Source organism: Hoplias malabaricus, chromosome Y (assembly GCF_029633855.1).
Source record: "Hoplias malabaricus isolate fHopMal1 chromosome Y, fHopMal1.hap1, whole genome shotgun sequence".
Lineage (NCBI taxonomy): Eukaryota > Metazoa > Chordata > Actinopteri > Characiformes > Erythrinidae > Hoplias > Hoplias malabaricus.
In genome coordinates, this window is record NC_089820.1 from 68,917,632 (window position 1) to 68,940,355 (window position 22,724).

Below are 22,724 nucleotides of genomic sequence, written 5' to 3' on the forward strand. Positions count from 1 at the left end.
ACTGGCCCTTCCAAACCAATTAGCACGACCCCCCAATAACAGAGCTGCATCGTTTATGCGTTGTTAAGCCGTGTAATTGGACGGCCCATAGTTTACATATTATGCCATTAGAGTAAATGTCGTGTGGCTCCCTGTCCTCACGCCTAGCCGCCGTTCTGCCGTTCCACCGTAATGCGAGGAATTACGACCCTAATTGCCGCAAATGTTCTTTTGATTTGGGTGATTTCACTGTTATGCCACAATGATGTTCATTATTACGCCAATGGATTTCAGCACCATATCTTTTCTAAGGGTTTTATTTTATCCCCCGTCTCTCATTAATCCCCTCTTGCTTCGACACGATTATCCGCTTAAGACTTTTACGACAGTCACTGTCTTTCGCAAACAGAAATATTTAGACCAATAAAAGTGGACCTGAAGTATTTATTGCAGGAATCACATAGTGGAAGATGTTTTAACTTTTATTAATTATTAGTAAGAGCCTGATGTAGTGTGTAATCACTCTTTATGTTTCAGAATGTATTTTGGCAAAATGAATGTGCACACTATACATTCACTATACAGTGCACATCTAGTACTTCTTCTGAAACTAAAGCCATCAAAAGGACACTGGACTCTCCCTAGAGTTGAAGAATATAACTCATTTTATAGCACTGTCCTGAAATCAAGGGGCATGTGGAGGAAGCAGGTTGAGGTTTTCTTACCCTCCTACCCCTCAGTGTCACTGCTGGACTGAGAACAGTCCACCGACTGAAAACATCCAGCCGACAGCGTCCTGTGTCACTGATGAAGGACTAGAGGACGAGCGACACACACTGTGCAGCGACAGATGAGCTACTGTCTCTGACTTTACATCTACAAGGTGGACCAACGAGGGAGGAGTGTCTCACAGAGTGGACAGTGAGTGGACACAGGGTTTAAAAACTCCAGCAGCACTGCTGTGTCTGATCCACTCTACACCAGCACAACACACACTAACACACCACCACCACGTCAGTGTCACTGCAGCGCTGAGGAACAGGGGGAAAGGGGGGTAACAAAGTAGGCAGAGCGACTACAGTCTGTAATTTAGAACTACAAAGTGCTTATGTGTAGAAACAAGGAGATAGTCATAATGTTTTGGCTGATCAGTGTAAACAGCTTGGTTAGTTCCAGTGGATAAAGAGCAGATGGAAATGGAACAAATGAATAAAGTCTGTTTTGGTTCATAAAAGCGGACCAGCATCACCTGTGGATTACCGAGGGGAAATCCAAGAAAATACATGGGTCCTTTAATGAAGATGAATGGGGTTAATAGAGTTATTGTTTACAAACTGATGAAGTGGACACCTATTGTTGGACACCTAATGAAAACTAATTGAATATTTGTCATTTCATACATCCATTTATTTTCAGAGATTTACAAAATAAAGATGAATAATTGTAATACATAACACACACACACACTCACTCACTCACTCACACACACACACACTCTCTCTCTCTTTCTCTCTCTCACGCTTCTTCCTCACATTCTTTGTCTCTCATTTTTTCCCCTTTCCACTTTCTTTTCATATATCCTTTTTCCATTACACTCTCTCTCTCTCTTTCTTTCAGCGATCTCTCTCTCTCTCTCTCTCTGTCCCTCTCTCTCTCTCTCTCGCTCTCTCTCTCTCTCTCTCTCTCTCTCTCTCTCTCTCTCTCTCTCTCTCTCTCCTTTGTCCTGTGTGAAAGCTGATGTAAGTGGGTCTTTAGAAGTATGTGTTGGGGAGGGGTGTCGCGGGGGGTTAGTTTTAGAGGAGCTTTAGAGTTGGGGACAGTTGGGCAGTAGTTTGATTTCTCTCTATAGCAACCAGCAGCTCCACTGAAAAAATCCCAAATTCTCCACACTGTGGTTAGTTCTGAGCAGCAGAGCACACTCAGTTTAAAAACTCATTTAGTTCATTTAAGGTTACCTTGAGGAGAGAGGGAGTGTTCAGTGTGATGCTCACTCTACCATTTCTCTACACAGCACACAGGAATAATTTAACTTAATCTGAATTTACTAAACCAGTGCTACTTTATACGGCATCGCAACATTGAACGCAGTAATCGTCTCTTCTGTTCTGTGAAGGGGTGAGATCCTTTGATCAGCCTCTTAAACATCAGTGAGGTCAGAGGTTGATGCTGGATGACTACACAATTATAAATGACTGCAAGGGTTCTACAAGGGTTCTTTAGTCAAGAAAACGGTTTTATATTGAACACTGAACATTTGAAGAACCTTTTGCGTTACTGAAAGGGTTCTTTAGATTGAAAGGTAATGTGCTACATGTTAGTTCCTTTTAGAAAAGGGTTCTGTATGCAACCAAAAACTGTTCTTGACATTTTTACTATAGAACCTATATTTATAGCACATTTTCCATGGTTTAACAATGGAAAGAACCTTTTAATGATTCATGGGGCTGTTAATGGTTCTTTTTCTTTACTAAAGAACCCTTGAAAATGATTTTTAAGAGTGTAGCTCTGACACTGAAAACCGTCCCAAAGGGCTCCGTCACCCCAGAGAACACCACTCCACAGTTCCAGCACAGACCAGCTCTGAGAGGCAGGGCACTAGCACTTGACATTGACCAAGGTGACCTTAGGCTCATGTGCATCTGCTCCAGAGCGACCCACTGCTGTCGCCTCACTATGGAGATTACACTGTGCCCACAGATAGTGAACCAGGGTGTCCACAAATTTTTGGGCATTGAGAAAGGGCATGTACTTTAGAGTGGATTTGGGCTGCGTGATAGGTGCGCGCGTGTGCGTGTGTGTGTGTGTGTGTACGCGCCCATCCTTAGAGCCCCCCTCCACCCCACCTCCCCTTCCATTCTGTCCGTCACCGGGTTTCCCCTCCAATGATCCCTCTGCTGTGGGCGTGTCAGTGCTGCGCGTGCGCGCTCGCACGCTCGTGTGCCCGCCCGCCCGCGCGCGCGCGCGCACGCCGTGCTCGCGCGGTGCTTTTGGCGGCGGTGGCGCGCGGCTGCTGCTGCAGAGTCGCGCGCGGCGCCGTGGCGGAGGGACCGATGGCCGCCTACAGCCTCCCGCCCTCCGCCGCCATGCAGCAGCAGCAGCAACAGCCCCAGCCGCAGCACGAGCACGAGCCGCCGTACCGGCACGCGCACGCGCACAGCCTGCTGCTGCACGGCGACTACGGCGGAGTCATGGGCGGGCACGCGCTCAGCCACGCGCACCAGTGGCTCACGGCGGCGCTGGCCGCGCACGGGGACGCTTGGAGCACGAGCGGTGGCGGCGGCGGCGGCGGCGGAGACACAGGAGGAGGAGAGCGCGAGGTCAAACCCGTGGTGCAGAGCGCGCGGGACGAGAGCGGGAACGGTAACAACAACAGCAGCAGCAGCAGCAACGACGGAGGCGCGAGCAGCAACTTGCAACAGCAGCTCGCGCACCACAACAACAACGGCAACAGCGCGAGCGACAGCCTGCAAGCGCGGCTCGTGCACCACAACAACAACAACAACGGTAACGGTAATGGTAACAGCACTACCTTACAGCAACAGCTCGCGCACCTCAATAACGGCGGCAACAGCTTGCAACAGCGGCTCGTGCATCACGCGCACGGCACTAATAACAACAGCAGCACCAACGGGAGCCACGAGACGAGCGCGACCGCGTGGAGGGCGAGCGCGAGCGCCAACGGGCACGAGACTTATACACTGTCCGGATTCGGCATGCACCACGCGCACGACCACCACCAGCAGCACGAGCACGAGCACCAGCAGCATCACCAGCACGCGCACCACGCGCTCCAGCACGAACAGCATCAACAGCATCCGAATCAGCTCGAGACCGGCGCCGGGGACGAAGACGCGCCTACGTCGGACGACCTCGAGCAATTCGCGCGCCAGTTCAAGCAGCGGCGCATCAAGCTGGGCTTCACGCAGGCAGACGTGGGGCTCGCGCTCGGCACGCTCTACGGAAACGTGTTCTCGCAGACGACCATCTGCCGCTTCGAGGCGCTGCAGCTCAGCTTCCGGAACATGTGCAAGCTCAAGCCGCTGCTCGGGAAGTGGCTCGAGGAGGCGGACTGCGGCGCGAGCGGCCCCGCTGGCCTCGACAAGCTCGCGGCGCACGGCCGCAAGCGCAAGAAGCGCACGAGCATCGAGGTGAGCGTCAAGGGCGCGCTCGAGAGTCACTTCCTCAAGTGCCCCAAGCCCGCGGCGGCTGAGATCACGAGCCTCGCGGACAGCCTGCGGCTCGAGAAGGAGGTGGTGCGCGTGTGGTTCTGCAATCGGCGGCAGAAGGAGAAGCGCATGACGCCGCCCGTGGGTGGCGCGAGCAGTGAGTAAACAAAAACAGAACAGGTGAAACAAACAGTCAAGCAACTCTTTTACTTCACTCTCATGGATTACACGCAGCAGCAGGAGGTGGAGGAGGTGGTCGTGGTGAATGAAAACAACGGGAGAGAGCGAGAAAGAGAGAGAGCGCGCGCTGCAAAAGCCTGAAGGCGCACGTCTCCATAAACAGAGTGAACTCAGAGTACAGTAAACAAAACAAACTTAGCCCGAGTCTATGGATTAAGCGCAGTAGCAGTGGTGGAGATGGAGGTGGGGGTCTGGGTTGTGATGGTGAGTTTGGGTAGTGTTGGATCAAAGAGATGGGGGGGAGACAGAGAGAGCGTGGCGCCCTACGAGAGAGGGCGCGCGCAGAGTAAACAAAAACCAATCCGACCAACCACCGAACAACATTAGAGATGATCCTGGATTGTGTTATTAATGACTATTATTCAGAGCGGATGGCGGAGGTGGATCAAACGGGACACTGGAGAGCGCGCGCCCGGACACACCACCTACATAGTGCTCGGAGCCTACATCAAAACAATACAGAATACAAAATAAAGGTGCGTAACGGAGGAGCCCTGCTGCTGCACGCGCCCAGCTCCCAGCAGCAAAAGACTGCATTACTCTTATTATTATTATTATTATTATTATTACCCAGGTGTGAGTGCGTCCTCTTTGCTTTATGTTTTCATGATTTTTCAATATCGTACCATTTTATAAAACAGCCAATTAATATCACCACTATCTTTTAAATAGAGAGAGAGAGTGTGAGGCAAACAATCTAAAGGATTCTTATAAACAGGGGAATCTCAAATCAATAATAACGTCTCTTATCACCACGTTAATTTTAGTCGGATGAGTTGGTTTATTTAATCTTTTTTTTTTTTTTGGTTTATTTTTCATAGGTCTTCACAGCATTTTTTTATAATCGGTCTGTAACAGAAGGGACATATTAATAAATATTAATAAGCTTCTCAAACGCTTCAAATCTTTAGCCAAATATTTTAATATTTTTTGTGTTGTTTTTGTCATTTTCTTATAATGTTTTTAGAGTTTTGTGTAAAAGGTATGCGCCCTTAAACAAGTGCAAATTTCTACACTGCGATATGAAAACACAATCACGGCTAATTTGCTGAATTTAGGATGGAAAATTAAAATGTTAAACACGGTCAGTGCAAAGACAATTGTTAATTTAATGATTGAGTTTTTTAAATAGTTTTATATTTCTTTTAAAAAAGTTTTATTCTCTTTCAAATATGTAAACGAGAAACAAATTTCACTTACTGCAATTTAGCAGAGGCAGCCAACTTTTGCGCAGGACTTTTATTTTGTTCTATTAAACCTGTTGTTTTGTAGCTGAGAGATTAAGCACAGATTATAGCGCATTTAAACATACACAGAATCTTTGAATATCCCTTTAAACACAATCTGTTAAATCAGTTACAGTTATTATTATTATCTGCAGAACCCCAGTTTGTAAATAAACTCTTAAATGGAGTTATGTGACCTATTTTATATATTTTATTTTCCAGAAGAGCACAGGGTTATTGGGCCCCTGTTCGTTTTAAGAGGTGAAGTACACCCATCAGCTAAAATATTAATGCCATCCCCTTTTTCTACACTCACAGTAGTGCTGTTGGACTGTTTAGACATTGTACACATTTGCTGACTCTTTTAGACACTTTTTAGAGGTATATTGTAGCTGTGGGCTTTTGTGTTGGTCACCAAATCCTTCATCAATGTTCACAGGACACTGATGGCGGAATATTCTAGGTTCGTGGGCTATTCAGTCCTGCAGTCACAATGATGTGTTTGAAAACTCCAGCAGCACTGCTGTGTCTGATCCATCACATCACAAAACACACTTAACACACCACCACAAACATGTAAGTCAAATAATACCAGCTCTGTGGTGGTCCCACAGCTGTCATGACCATTAAAGGACATGAAGCTAACAAAACATGCACACCAACAGATGAACTAGTCGGTAATTGCGGAATTACAAGTGTACCCTTATGGTCAATGGAGCTGATACTATGATTGTCAAAACAAGGAGGTGGCTATAATGTTATGGCTGATCGGTATTCAAAAATCTTAATAACAACATTAATACTATAAACAGGATTGTAATATTCTTTGCTGTAACTTTATCTCCCCACTCTCCTGTGGATGAATTTATGGATTTATTATTGACAACTGTTTTATTTTTTTCTTGATTTCTGTCTTTATCAGCCCTTTATCTGAACGAGTTTGTGTAATAAATTTTCAGAGGTTTTGGGAAATACAGGCTTTGATTTATTTATTTATTTTAATATTTTTTATTTTTATGAACTTCAAATTAAATGGATTTGGTCAAAAATGTAATTTGACATCTTTGTTTAACTCTTCAAAAACACAGCTATAACTGATGCATTTACATATTTCTGTTTCATTTTATTCATTCATTTCGGAATTGATGTTTCAGTGTCTGATTATGTCGTCAGACATTTCTTATATATAAACATAAACATAAAGCGAGTTTAAGATCAGTGGAGTCAAATGAATTCATCTTGTATCTAATGTGCAAGACTACTCTAAACCATGGCCTAGTAAAAGTAAGTGTGCATAAATACTGACTGCAGTAAAGTACAAAAGCAGCAGTATCTATCACCAAACACATTTAGAGGTGTAAGACTAGTGTAGTGGCCAAAATCATAAAAAATACCGCCCAGAAAATATGTTTTTAGATTTTTATTTGTCCCATGATTTTTCTATAAATCCAGGAAAATATTTAGTGTATTTATTTGTCTTTTTTGCAATTTATTATTGGAAATGTAATAAACATAGACATTTTATTGCACTCGAATCAACTTATTTATTATAAGGTTAAAACATTGCTTTAATTGCATTGTAATATCTGTTTCCATACTTTAAGCCCTTTCATTTTTTTGGTCATCTTCACATTCATTCATCTGTTTAAACTGAGGATGATAATAAGCGTAAACAGCTTTTCTTAGAGGCTACAGCGGGTTTCTAGAAATCCACAAACATGGAATAGGCTCCAATGTCTCACATTTCAGAACGTACACCGGTCCAATTTATTTGTACTGGGCTATCATTTAATCAGGTCATTATTTTACTTTATGTTTTTCTATTTTTCTTTTTCAACAAACCCTCTTCCTGCTGGACCTGTGGCATATAGCACACTGTAGAACAAAAAAGAAAATCACATATTCAGGAAAGACATCTTAAATCTACTGAATTTATCTATTATTTCACATTGTTGTAAGGATACGATTATTCAGCTCTCCCTAGAATGTTTTAAACTTGTTTTAAATTATCTTTTCCAGTGAAAGTGTTTCTTCCCACTAGCGGGAAATTCAACTAATGCTGAAACAAGTAAAATAATCTGCAGAATAAGACACTTTCTTTAAAAATAAAATCACTAAATTTAGCAAATATAGTAAGATGTTATTATAATCTTTTTTTTGTTACAGTACACTTCAAAAAAGGTTTTTATATTAAGGGAAAATGTTTTTATATTTTCCTTTTCTAAACTCATGAGAATGACAGAGTTAAACCTATAGATGCAGCAAAGAGATATAAAGGTGTAAACTCCTAATATTGCAGTAATAATTAAGACTGAATGTGGTGTATTTTAATTTGTGCGGTGCATCTTTAACGTAGATTTCTTTAGGATCTAGAGCAGGATTTCTATCATTTTTCAAACATAATTAGAATTTAGTAAGCAACTATGACAAAATACTACTCTTAATAATATCAATATTTTAATGTTATTACATGCTTTCAAATGATAATTAATATTTCTAATAAAATGAGCCTTCAATTTTGTTTTCTGAAAATATCCCCAAAATTACATTTATACGTTAAAACTATGCCTTTGTGTGTTGTTGTGATGAACAGATGTCTTTAACGTGGAAAAAAGGCTGAAATTCATGATATCGAGTACATTCTGGTCTTGTAGCAACACCTGGTGGCAGAATTCTGGGAACTACAGCGTTGACCTGACAGTGACTCAAGTCTATACTGAGTTTCAGTTTTTGAAAGATGACTTAGGGGTAAAGTTTTATTAAGTACTTAAAATTATACATCGATCAGCCACAAGATTAAAACCTCTGTCAGGTGAAAGGAACTACACTGATGATCTGGGTACGGTGGGTGGCATCTGTCACACGATGGGGTATAGTCTCTGTCCAAAAATAAACATGCATATCTAAAACAGTAAGTGCACAGGAGAAAGAAACATCCTTCTTATGTTTCAGTGGAAGTCTGTGTAAAAGATTTTAATTCAAGTAATTTTGGAGGGTTTTTATTGGTCTATTCTCCATGCACTCTCAAAAAAAAAAGGTACAGCAGTGATGTTAAAGTCCTATTTTGATCCCCAAATGTTCATTACATTCTATTCTCCAGAAGGAGAGATGGATACCTGCAATTTTTCATTACAGAACTGTGTAAAATAAAAGAAAGAAATACAAGTCCAGGAGATGAAATTGGGCGTATGAAATAGACAAAAAAGTTATGTATATGTTTCGTTGGAGAGCGATGATTTATCAGGCAACAAGGGAACATTCAGTTCTTGAAGTCAGTGTCAGAAGCAGGGCAAGCGTAAGAGTCCAAGCCACTCTCACAAGGGCCAAACTGTGATCCTATATCCTGTGGTCAGGGCATCTTTAAAACAGCAGGTGTTGTAGGCTGTTCCCAGTATGTAGTGGGTACTACCTCACAAAGGTGGTATAAGACAACACACCGGCTGATAGGGACATGGGTGCCTGAGGGGTGTGAAGTGAATGTGTGGAGCTCTGTGTAGGGGTCAGCACGGGCACACAACACCATGTACAGCAAGCTGTGATGTTTTCTGACACTTTCCTGAAAGGGCTAGCATTAACTTTTGTAACCGTTTGTACTACACTCACTCAACTTCAATCAACTTCGTTCACTTTCTGCCAAATATATGCCGCTCCTCATCAAGTGCCATTGTAAACAGATCATCAGCTTTATTCATTTCACCTGTCAGTAGTTTTAATCTTGTGGCTGATTGCTGTAGATGGTACTGATGTAATACTTGGCTGTGTGTGATGAGATTTTCATTTAATTTTACTTGTCAAAAATGTGGCATTTAATACTTGATTAACACACGTTAAATCAGAGCCCAATCTTAGATTATTTAGGATCTGAGTTAATGTGCGCCTAACCTTTTATTGTCCTCATGGAACTGACAGTTAATAAACTTCAGGGATTACAGTAAAATAACAAAGTGAATATTCAATAACAGTATTATTCTTATTCTCATTGAACATTCCTATTTATTCAGTCAGTCTTTTTACCTGCAATTTTCACTGCAATGCTCATCTTCAACATGGCACTAATTCAATAACATTTACAAAAATCAATTAAATAAATCATATCATACAAATGTCAATAATAACAATAATAAATAATTATGAAGTTTTTGTCAAAAACTCTTGCATTTAGCAGAACCTTTTCCCCATTTCTTAATGATCAGAGCGTTTGTTAATGACTGAGTGTTAATGAATGTGTGCTTTTATGAATAAGAATAAAAAAAAGAAATATATATATGGTGATTTATAATGAACGAGTTGAAATTCTGACTTAAGTAAATATTAAAATTGCACAAAGTAAATAAACAACATACAGCCATGTGCAGGAACAGTGAAGAGTGGAGGATAAATAAAAAAAAAATAGAAAATAAAAAGCCATAAATGAAGAGCTTTGGTTACACACACACACACACGCACACACACACAAATTGCGAGTCTCATAATCATGTAAGGCACTAGCATACACTGTTCAGCTATAATGTTAAAACCACCTTCTTATTGTTACACTTGCCAAGAGGAAGGGGAGAGAACGATCCACCACCCAAAGAATACTTGCTCTGCAACAGATGGCTACAGTCTGTAATTGTAGAAATACACAGTGCTCCTGTACACTGTCAGAAATAAAGGTACAGAAGAGGTACGTCATTGTCACTAAAGGTACAAACACTGTAGTGTATCTTTAAAGGTGCAGCAGTGGTGTTAAAATCCAGTTGTGTTCCCTAAAGGTTCATTACGTTCTCTTCTCCAGAAGGAGAGGGGGATCTCTGTAATCTTTCATTATACAACTGTGGAGAATAAAAGAACACAATAAAAGTCTTGGAGGTGAAACGAGGCGAATGAACTCAACACAACTTTAAAATCCACAGTTAATATTATGTAAGGTACAGTTAAGTTCCCTAATTAAAGGTACAGAATATGTATCCTTTAGTGTACCACCACAGTGACAGTGTATGGTAAGAAGAGCTGATAAAATTGACAGTGAATGCAAAAACAGACAGGTGGTTTTAATGTTATGGCTGGTTGTTTTACATCATATTGCAATGAAAAGTTAATTCTTGTAACACTTAAGGCTACCTAACACCTACATAAGCCTTTCATGTCGACTGACATAAACATCTAGAAAGGTCTATAACTATAAATGCCGAAAGTGTTAATGAGAGATGATGAGTGTTGGAAAAGTCTTTATAGATGGTTCAGTAGGTATTTTACTAAGATAGTGTTACAAAGTACTTCAAGTTTTGCAAAATATAACAGAAGAAAAAAATGTAAATGTTCCTTTTTATGCTTATTGTAGATACATTTTATGATGCATAAATAGTAATTTAGTTTGATTTTTCCATCATTCATATATATTCATTTATATTAACTTCCACATTTTAATGCTGATAGTTTCATCCATTTCTGTGCTCTGCCACAAGCAACATACACTCTCCAAAGGTTTGTAGGCACCTTTTGCAATGAATGAATTCCGATTTGTAGTGTAATCTGCTGTAGTATAATCTCCATGAACATGGACACTGTCACTTATGAGAAGCCTAATAATGCCTCCCTGTGGATCAGTCCTTAAATGTGACAGTGAATGGGAGAAATAGCACCCCTTGTGGTGCGATTCCTAACCGTGAGTGAGTATGTGAGGTACAAGCCAGTTTCATTAGATGCTTTACATATAAAAAGCATGAATGTAATGGAACGCTTTGGAGCAGCTGCCCATGAATCTAAGTTTGGCCATACCAAATATAAAGCATGGTCTAGAGTGGTATAAATCCCCCCAGCACTGGGCTGTGGAGCAGTGGAACAGTGTTCTTTTGAGTGATGGAAGTCCATTCAATACCACTGTTACAAGTAAAAGCCATATTTGTAATCCAAAACTAATAACCCATCATCAATAACCTGAAACGTTTATGTGACTGAATGCCATCGAACGTAAAGCATTGAGGAGTAGAAGCTGTTGCTGCAGTAAAGATGAACACACTTCTGATTGGGTGAGGTGTCCACAAACCTTTGGCCATATAGTGTAAGAAGCATTCTCATTGGTCAGTCTGATGTGTAATGCATCCATTCAATGCAGAAAATCAAGCTCCATTCAGCAGTTTTTAATCCAGTTTCAGATTCCGTGAAAGATGACAGGGAGCTTGTTTTAGAGATCCGACTTCTTTCCGTCTGTAAAAATTTGGCTCATTTTCAAAAGGTTAGTTTTCAAGAACACAAACCAAGTGCATAAAAAACCCCAACAAAAACGTAAAAATGAATGCTCAGTCATAACCATGAACACCTACACTTGAGAAACCAGAGGAATTTGGCATTTACTGTAGATCAGCAAAATATTCACTACTTAATGATCAGAGGAAGGAGTGCTCCGCGACTTTGTTTTTGCAAAAACAAATGATGAAAATAAAACCCTGAGGTTAAGATCACTGAGGTCAAAAGTGAAGAAAAAAAATGGGAAAGTCTAAACTCAGCCAGTAAGGCTTCAGTCTTTCAGCTCTGTGCTTGATTTAAAGCGAGAATTCGGCATAAAAATTCAACATAATTTCCCCCGTTACAACTAAATACAGTCAATCAGATAAGACAATCTGATGTCTGAAGTTTAATTCATTAGTTATTCACTGGAACAAGTCTGCAACAAGTTTTGATGCCTAGCAAAGTGAGATTGAAAAAGGTTAAAAAAAAAACAATGCTGGTAATTCATTCTAATACATAAAATAATAACACAACATTGGCTTCTTATTTTGATATTAAAAGAGCAATCAGTCATTATCTCCAATGATTCTTAGTCACGCTATGAAATGTTGCAGCCTAGATATGTCAGACCCATGTGTGGACCTGCTCTATGGAGCATAAACGGATACATTCAAGGGCTTCAAAGCCATCTGGTTCATCTCACATAAGCTAGTCTCTGTAGACCAAGTGTAAAAACATAATAAATCATCAGTAATAATTCATAAGAAATGTTGGCTATGTATTGCTGATTAAAAAAATGTATTGCTTCTATAATATTGACTACTATTCAATATGTAAATGATTAATCATTGAGTTCTAATAGCTCCAGTGCAAAAAAAAAATTAGAAAATCAAACCTCAGACACTAGAGAGGTCTTAGTTAACAGACTACATTTAAATTAATGGGGGAAACGGTGTAAAGCTGGTTTTCACTTTACTACCACATTTAAGCAAAAGGACCACACTGGCAGCACCTGGAAACCTCGTGGAGAGCTGTGGTGACACGGTCCTAGCGGCCCCTTCATTGGGGCTGGCAGTCTGGCAGGTGCAGAGGTCACTGGGTGAAGCTCTTTTTGATGGAGACATTCGGAAAGAGGCTGGACAGCTCCTGGACAGTCCGAGTGTCGATCTGAGAGCAGAAAGAAACATCCAGCAGACGCAGACGAGGACACGACTGCAGAAGTTTGCGCAAAGCAGCCGCACTCACCATCCGAGTACCTGCACACACAATGAAAAAAACATAGCCTTACACTCCACAACACACCACCTAACACCTTACACAAACCTTATGAGACATAGATGCAAACACAAAAGGACATTCTGTAGTAGATGCACACAAGCCACGATGCTCAATGCTAAATGTGGGCCAGAGTGTTTGGCTTTTCAAGGTTACGGAGCTCCATTTGGGATGATTTCTGATGCTGAACATACCTCCCGACACCGGTACCTGACCTCATGTATGATTCTGTATCTGAAAGCAGTCAAATCCATGTATTTCTACTGTGTGAGAGTGTGTATTCTGACCGAGTATATCGAGCTGTTCCAGTGCGGGGCAGTTGGCTGCAAGTTGCTCGAGGTCATTGTCACAGACGGTGCGGTTCGCAGTGAGGAACAGTTTGCGCAGGCGCTGCAGCTTGCGTCCCAGCAGCTGGAAGCATCCAGAGCTGCTGTGTAGACTGGAGCACCAGCCAAGATCCAGCTCCTCCAGGAACGAGCATCCAGACACCAGCTCGCCCAGCCCTCGCTCACTAAGATTCCTGCAGCGCCACAGGTCCAGAGACACAAGGTTCCGGCACCGAGCAGCCAGCACACTGACCACCACGTCATAGTCCTCAATCTGAACACAAAAATCATCATCAGAGTCCTCCATCTGAACAAATAAATGTCTTCTATCTGCAATGTGTATCATGTGCATTATTACCATGTTCCTCACATAGTGTGTGATAATTTGTGCGTCTCACCATGACACAGCTGCCCAGGTTGAGCTGTCTTAGTTCAGAACAGAATGTCAGGATACTGAGCAGAGCTGTTTGCTAGAGAGAGAGAGAGAGAGAGAGAGAGAGAGAGAGAGAGAGAGAGAGAATAAGACCATGGCTGTATTATTGGCTTTGACCTAGCTAAGGATACACCTCTCATGTGGACAACACAGTTACTATGAATAAGGAAGTCTGATAAATGTTGTAAAATAATGTACGTATACTGTGATCATCCACAAGATTAAAACCACTGACAGGGGAAGTGAATAACACTGATTATCTCCTTACAAAGGGACAAGTCAAGGGGTGGGATATATTAGTCAGCAAGTAAACAATTAGTTCTCCTAGTTAATGTCAAGTTTATTTCTAGGCTAAATGTTGTACTGAGGCACACACAGAGTTTAGAGGGGCACTGCTGCACCCCTCTGTCAGTCAGTCGAAGGTGCACTAATGTGCCTCCAGTAAAAAGCCTGTTAAACATTAATTGTTGTTAGACATTTTTTTTAATTGAATTAAATCGGTTTAATACGCAATTTCTAGAACAATTAAAAATGATATTTTTATATTAGAATCCTCACATGCATTCATGTGTGTTTGCCAAAACTGCCAATCCATGTTTCCTGACATATGGGAGACATGGGGTTCACTGAAAATGTGACAGAATTGTTCAACTGACATTCTGCGGCTCCTAATATGATATAATGTAGAACTCAGAAATGAGTCTTTAAAACCAATGTGCTCACGAGAACTTCATGCTGGTTGGTGTTTCCTGCTCTTACATTTGTTTTCTGTGAGCAGGGAATGCCTGTGTGTTTGCTATAGTGGTGTAATGTGTATTTTCAGTGGGTTAATGCGGTTACGGTTAGTAACTATTACTAATATATTTATAGCTATGAGCTATTTTTACGTGTCTGTTGGGTGGCTGATTTTCTTTTAAATATTTATCAACTAAAATGTATCTGATTGAAAGCGTTAGCTGCACAAGATTTCGGAAAGGCACTGGGGCATTGTGGGAAATGTAGTGGAGTGAATTTTCACAGCATGTTCTGTAGTTCTATTCAGCCATCCAGGATAAAATTGACTTTTAAACGTTGTGATTTTAGTGGGGCAAAGCAACATTCATGCTCCTGGTTAATGTGTTGGAAACAGGAAAAATGTAGGCCACTTTTACAAAGACAAAATAGTGATAGTAGGAACGTTTTAGTTCTTAGCCAGTGCCTCTCTAAAACCCCAGGTCTTGTGAGGTGTTCCTGTATGGAGTGGTAATTACCTACCAAAAGTGGTCCAAATAAAGACAACCAGTGAACCGGCGGCATGTTATTGAATGCTCAAGGCTTATTGATGATAAGGGGAGCAAAGGTGAGGCTGTTTGATCACACCCCACAGTGATATTGTAGGACAAACTGAAAAAGTTAATGCTGGCTCTGAAATAAAGGAGTCAGAACACAGTGCATCACAGCAGGCTGAATATAGTGCTGTTTGCCCAAGCTGAATCCTTTTTATGTGCCTATAATTCAGTACTAACCATTGCATACCTGGAACACACCACAAGAACATGCTGTTTTGGAGGTGCACTGACCAAAACATTGTGACCATCAGAATCTGGCCCAAGTCAAAATGGCTCAGGTCCTTACACTTGCTAATTTTGCTTATTCCTACACATTAACAACAAGAACTGACTGTTAACTTGCTGCCTAATATATCCCACCCCTTTTGCCATTGGTGTCACTGCAATGAGATAATCAATGTTCTACTATTCTTCATCTGTCAGTGCTTTTAATTTTGTGGCTGATTGACTGATGTAAATGCTTTCACATTGTATCTGTGGATTAGTGTGTCCCTAAGATATATCCCAAGGCTCTGTATTAGTTTAACACAGCTCTGAGTATGACAGACATTAAAGTCTCCAATGAACAAGAGAATAAAATAATGTCAGTATTATAATGTGTCATCCCCACAACAGACTGAAAATAACACACACACACACACACACACACACACACACAGACAAAGGAACAAAGGCTGGCTCCTATTAAATGATCAAAGAAAACAAAGCTCAAAACCACAGTGGAGCTGCGGTGGAAAAACGAGACAGAGGAATACGCTCTGGAAGTGAACAAAAACACAGCCATTTTGTTTAGCACGGATACTCCAAAATAAAAGTATTACATGACTTCATGGCTTGGCAGATAATGAATAATGCTGGCAGTGAGAAGAAGAAGGTTTAAAATTTCAGAAAATGTCTTAGTTTTGACAGAAACAGCTGAATCATCATGGTCTTACAAATAGCAGGCTACACATCTCCATCAAGACACACACACACACACACACACACACATAGAGCTATTGTTCTTAGTTTTGTTAAAACATGTCTCAGTAAAGTGTGTGTGTGAAAAACTAATGTGTGTGTGAGTGTGTGAGAGTGAATTTGACTGCACTGCATTCACTCTGCTGATTGTGAGAAAAGAAACATGTTAATTATGTTAGTGACAGTCTAATAGCACACAGATGAAGGATTTGACACTCCGTGTTTGTGTGTGTGTGTGTGTGTGTGTGTGTGTGTGTAAACGGTATGTATATCTGCAGTGAAACATTAGGCCTATAAGACGTCAACAGATAAGTACCACAAAGCTTTGAGCCTCTCTGAAATGCACACCCTGTGTTATGGGTGTTATTTCAGTTATTTGAAGTGATTGCCTTGTTTTTGAGCTAAAATTACAGTGAATTCAAACATTATCACAATATCAGACGTCGTAACCTTAAGCTGTACCTCAACTTATGAAGCGTCAACCATTACCTTAAGCTATCAATCATTATTTTCCTTCCCTACTTTCACAGAAATTAACTTAAAAGGCTTATTCCAATGAAACAACATCTATGGTAACACCTTACAGTACGTCCAGACACTGATAAACCTAAATAAACATCAGTAAAGCTTTATCAAAAAATGCTCTGGTCGATTTCTCCCCAGAAAGGGTTACGACAACTAACACAAAACCTTGTTTGAATAAATTATCGGTGTTTATTAAAGGCCATTAAAGCCTTATGCAGGTGTTATGTAGACTTGTGAGTGCACACGCACAGTACAATGTTATGAATTTTAAAGTCTATCTGGAGACATTTGCCTGCTGAAGTTTGTAACACATTGTGTGATAACAGTGGCCTTATATGACTACTTCTTGTCTGCTGTATGAGATAAAGCTGCTGAAAAACAAACCCTGAGAGAATATTCTTGTGACATTCAAAGCTGTGGTGGATCACAAAGTGAGATTTCTGTGAGTTTCACAGTGGGGCATGGCACATTACGTGATGAAAGACCAGAGATGTTACCTCAGTATCAGCCAAATAGTAGGCAACGTCAGCAAAGTCATCACGACTATCGTAGAGTGTAGACAATCCATGAGTAAAATTAGTTTAGCTTTAGTTTACTAGCTATAATTACACAAGCATAATTGCAGTCTGCTCTGCTTTCTCACCTCTATCTTGGTGCGGTAGAGAATGAGGCGACGGAGTCGTGCCAGTCTGGAGATGTGTGTGAAGGCCTGAGGCTGCAGTCTGTCACAGGAGGAGAGGTCCAGTTCCTGGAGATGAGGACATGTCTCGCACACAACCTCCACACAAGCCTCGTTTAGGTAGTGACAGCATGATAGCTCCAAACACACCAGACTCGTTCCACAAGCCCGGATGAAGCTGAGTGAGAGGAAATACATACACATACACACACACACACACACACACACACACACACACACACACAAATGAAAATGAGGTGTCTAAGCTACATAAAACATTAATTAATTGTCCGTAACCACTTCTTCGGTTCACACACTCACACGTACGGACACTTTTGAGTCACCAGTCCACTCCCAACATGTGTTTTTGGACCATGGGAGGAAACGGGAGCACCCGGAGGAAACCGACACAGACACAAGAAGAACACACCAAACACCAAACGTGGTCAGCTCGGTGTTATGTGATTCCCAGCTCCAACATACGACTTACGAGGTAAATTGAACGCAGGGCGTCTTTACTACATGACATGACCAAATGTAAACAGGCTCTTTAAGCTCTGACCTGCAGAACCCAGCAGCAGTGATGGCTCCCCTGTTGCCAGTCCAGCTCATGCTAAGTCTCTGCAGAAGTGTGCATCGTGGCTGGAGGTGGGAGAGCGCAGCGTCGCTGAGACGGCTCCAGAACGGCTGCAGACTCAGTTGCACATACTGCAGCGGGTCACAACAATGCAGCTGCAGCAGCTTACTGCACTGAGCCAAACGACACAGGTCTGGAACGGCCAGGTGGCTCACTATCAGCTGGATCAACTACAGTAGGGAGGTTGGGGAAAGGGCAAAGGAGAGAGAGAGAATAGAATAGAAACATTATTGCTCACTTTTGTCTAAGGTTGCGCTGAATAATAATTATTAATAGAAAGATATACAGACGGGATATGGCTGATAAAGTCAGTTCTTCATGCAAAACGAAGCCTTCCATTCACAAATGCTTATAACAAGTGTTTAGAGAGTGTAGAGAAATCTATCAAGGCATGTGAAAGAACAATATTCCACAGCTGAGCGGATTGTGTTGTGTGTGGGTGTTCTTTAAAATAATTGTGCTATCAGTATATACAGCACGAGCGCACGCACACACACACACACACCACACACACACACACACACACACACACACTCTGAATGACAGTGGTTTGGCTGCTAGCATAACACATCACACAGGTATTTCTAAATTACTCTCCCACAAAATGACAGACTCTATCTCAAAATTACTATAAACAATCGCTGAAGCAGAGACTTTCTTGTCTCATGTCAAAAATATCTAGGCATTTCACATTTCTCTGGTAAAGCAAAGATGTTCATAAATAATGGACATGCTTCTCTGTCTCTCCAATGGATTCTCAGATGATTCCTTTGTACTAAAACTTCATTTTAATATGGCCTTCTGACGTGAAGTAACTGCTCACCTGAGCATAAACTGGTTCATTCTGGAACAAAGCTATTTGATTCTTCAAGTTGTACGGACCATAATTAATAATAAAAACAAATAATTAATTATCACTATCAAATTTAAATATTGTTAAATATTGTTTGGTATTTTGTGCTTGTAGAAAAGACTGATCACTCCTTTAATATACAGACAATCCGGTTTATAACAGTACATTCTGACTTTTGCAGCTCTAAGAAGGTTGTAGGTACCTCGTACGGTAGTTTATCAAAGTACCCATTGCCATGGCTTTGTTTGTGGTCGCTGGCATTCATTCTGCAGCAGAGTGCGCCGCTGCCGGTCTCAGTCAGGTCGTCTTCACCGTCACTCAGGTCGTTGATGTGGATTGTGGGCATGCTGTAGAGGGCAAGAATGGGTCTTTGTCGCATGCCCTTCAGGACCACAGCGTCCAGCTCTGTGTAGTACTCCAGTAAAGAGCTGTTCACCTCCACACGAAGCAGGTTGGTGGGGAAGCTCAGAGGACGAATGGAGGGGGAGAACTGACGGGCCTGAGGACTCAGAACTTTGGTGGGCTCACCAGACCATAACACTTCCCACCTACACACACAAATACAGACACGAAGACCTTTTATACAAAGTCGTGACATGGGGTCAAACACATCCTTTATGTGTTATGGAAATGGAAGTGTATGGACCAACAGAAATGGCGAGAATGTTTGGAAAATGGAGGTTTAGTTTAAGAAGTAATGATATTCAAGTGGGACAGCAGGTAGTGTCCGCAGTCACATAGCTCCAGGGTCCTAGAGGGTGTTAGTTTGAGTGTTCTCCCTGTGTCTGCGTGGGTTTCCTCCGGGTGACTGTCTGTGAGAAGTGTGGTGTGTTCTCCCTGTGTCTGCATGGGTTTCCTCCGGGTGACTGTCTGTGAGGAGTGTGGTGTGTTCTCCCTGTGTCTGTGTAGGTTTCCTCTGGGTGACTGTCTGTGAGGAGTGTGGTGTGTTCTCCCTGTGTCTGCGTGGGTGTCCTCCGGGTGACTGTCTGTGAGGAGTGTGGTGTGTTCTCCCTGTGTCTGCGTGGGTGTCCTCCGGGTGACTGTCTGTGAGGAGTGTGGTGTGTTCTCCCTGTGTTTGCATGGGTTTCCTAAGGGTGCTCTGGTTTCCTCCCACTCTCCAAAAACACACGCTGGAGGGTGATTGCCGATTCAAAAGTGTCCATAGGTTAGAATGTGTGAGTGTGTGTCGCCCTGTGAAGGATTGGCACCCCCTTCAGGCTGTGTTCATGCCTTGTGTCCAGTGATTCAGTTAGATTAATCAATTATACAAATTTTTGTTAGTTGCAGCTATGGTTAGGTATAAAAATTCATTACATACATTCATTCATTCATTGTCTGTAACCCTTATCCAGTTCAAGGTTGCAGTGGGTCTGGAGCCTACCCGGAATGGAGCCAGTCCTTCATAAGGCGATTATGCAACTACATATAAATGATTCTGTAAATCAAATGTATATTGAAAACAACAACAATGTGGAAATCCCCTTTGCCTCATGAATCTGAGAGGTCAGTTACCTGAATCTACCTAAGTTTAAGGGTTGGAAGGCATGTAAAGCCCAGATTTAAACAACAGTTACTCTAGGTTCATGTAGCGTAGATCTGAGACCTGTATCTTTTACCTGACATCAGTAGGTGGGTTCTGAGTGAAGGGGTTGAGGGAGCAGGCAAGGATCTGGACAATGGCTCCAGGGTGGTAGGTCTCAAGCACTTCCACAGCAGTAGGGAACACCTGCTCCTCAAAGGCCAGCTCCAGGAAGTCCCGGCTGTGGAAGGAAGGTGGGGTACGACGGAACGGCGTTCTGGCACTCACGCACTTGTCCCACCAGTGTCCGTACGTTCGAAAGACCGCTGTCTGTGTGAAGTCCCCAGAGCTCGGGTACACATTAGGGACCCCCGCCAGGTTCCACATGGTGTAGGACATGCTATTCTCACTGCCGTAGTGAGAACTGAAGTCCAAGACCTCCTTGGCATACTGTTCCACCTCCACAGACACCGGCACACTAGAACGGTGCCCCAAATCCACCAGAGCCCTTCGGCCACCAAGAGGCTCGCCTCTGGAACCACTCCTGCATCGCCGCCGCAGACAGATATAGTAAAACATGCTCAGAACAGTTAGCATAGGGAACATAGGGGACCGGGTCAGTTCCCGGGCAGCGCCCCCTACAGATTACACTGCTCAGGCTACAGGGCCAGCTGCATGCACTACCTGTGAGGTTAAAAAGAGAAAGAGAGAGAGCACTCAGACTTAGATCAGCAAAACACTGCAGATGCTCAGTGATTCAGTTGATGCAGTTTGCCAAAGTTAAATATATACACTATAAACAGTCTCTTGAAATACAATTTTAAAACTGTATTGCTGATACATCCCTCATTCTCTTCTAAGCTTCTCTCATTTTCGTTCCTCTGTTAATATGTTAATAAGAAAGTTTGGTCTGTGTTGCATTAATTCTGGGTGTATTTGCGAGTGGTGTTGAATGTAGGCAGAAACTCACAAATTCAAAAGCTCATGAGAAAAATCTGCCATCAACTGCAGTTCATTTTCAAAACATACAGCAAAAATCATGCGTGTGAATTTTCAACAAGCTGCCCACTTTTGGTTAAAAACTAGAAACTGACCTTCCACTAACTGAGCTGTATGTGATTCTTGGAGAAGGGCAACCGACCACTTAACAGTTAAAACAGATGTCCCTGTGCTGCTATGGGTCTTAGAAATGTAACTGACAAAACACAGAAAGGAAACTGAAGGAAGTTCCTGCTCATACAGGTTTTAATGTCTTTAAAACAGTCTTTTATTACTTTGAACTGTGTTACTGTATCTGGACTGACGTGTATATATCTGCATCAACAAAACAAAACAGAAACAAGCAAGAAAAACAGATCATTTAGGAGCAAAACATTTCTGTTATTTGTATAAACCCTTAAAATTACTCTTTATTTATTGATCTTATATGACATTTCTCAGGAATTGCTAAACGATAAGGTATATATACTGAAATGAGAACGTAAATAGTCTTGCTATGAGAAAAAGGAACTTGATTCTTTACAGTGGTTGTGATAAGAACCAGGTATTTCATCTGAAATGACAAATGACAAAGACATAATTCAGACAGCCACAGTGTCTTAAATCAACCACCTAAGTAACCAATCCTGCCAACTCGTGAGATGGGGGCTTTAAGCTGCAAGTGGTGCAGGGGTCGGTGGCAACAAAGCTAGAGACTAGTTGTATGTTCATAAGATCCATGTATAATCTAAGAAGGTGAAGGCATAGAGTAATATCAAAGTCACTTTTAAGGCATTAGTTTATTTATTTTTCTCTGAAATACCTTAAAAATATGTAACTCTGATGAAAGAGATGTTATAGGGGGTTTAATCAATGGCCAGAGGGATATTTTAAGTACCTCCTTACAAATAAAGCTGGTTCATTTAGCTTTAAAGCCTCATCTTTAAATGACAATAGTTCTAACATTACATTATATATTAAATGCAAATACAAACGCTGCTATAGCTTGTTAAGCAGATTAGAAAAGACAAGGATTAGACACAGAAGAGACACAGACGTTAGGAGTAAAATAAGGCGCAGAACAAAACGTTCGCATAAAATTAAAAGACTGCATACTGGCATTAATGAATACAGGAAGCGTAAAACGCTGAAATGTCAGTGTATGGATCAGTCGTTGACCTGCCTCTGTGTCTCTGAAGCGAACAGGCAGCAAACTATGATTAAAACAGGTTCTGACAACGGTTAGAGATACATTTACAGCTACTAACACAAACAAATAACAACTTACACAGTGTCAGAGGGCGAGTTTGTGTTAGAGAACTGTCCAGCGGCCATTGGAGAGGCTGTACGTGTGTGTATTTTTGTGTATGGGTGAGTTAGTGTCTGTGCG

The 22,724-nt window shown here is 41.8% G+C and overlaps 2 protein-coding genes across 2 annotated transcripts; one reads left to right on the forward strand and one right to left on the reverse strand.

Moving 5' to 3' along the window:
* The first annotated feature begins 3,029 nt into the window (after window positions 1–3,029).
* Window positions 3,030–4,485, forward strand: LOC136679743 (POU domain, class 3, transcription factor 2-like). Its single transcript, XM_066658410.1, has 3 exons — window positions 3,030–3,249; window positions 3,289–3,376; window positions 3,536–4,485. The coding sequence occupies exons 1-3, from the start codon at window positions 3,030–3,032 to the stop codon at window positions 4,308–4,310; spliced, it is 1,083 nt and encodes a 360-aa protein (XP_066514507.1). The 3' UTR covers window positions 4,311–4,485.
* Window positions 4,486–9,604: 5,119 nt separating this feature from the next.
* LOC136679134 (F-box/LRR-repeat protein 4-like) lies at window positions 9,605–22,724 on the reverse strand. Its single transcript, XM_066657442.1, has 8 exons — window positions 22,623–22,724; window positions 20,454–21,040; window positions 19,040–19,385; window positions 17,910–18,154; window positions 17,312–17,525; window positions 13,821–13,892; window positions 13,384–13,696; window positions 9,605–13,077 (listed from the first exon to the last, which is right to left on the reverse strand). The coding sequence occupies exons 2-8, from the start codon at window positions 20,960–20,962 to the stop codon at window positions 12,914–12,916; spliced, it is 1,863 nt and encodes a 620-aa protein (XP_066513539.1). The 5' UTR covers window positions 20,963–21,040; window positions 22,623–22,724; the 3' UTR covers window positions 9,605–12,913.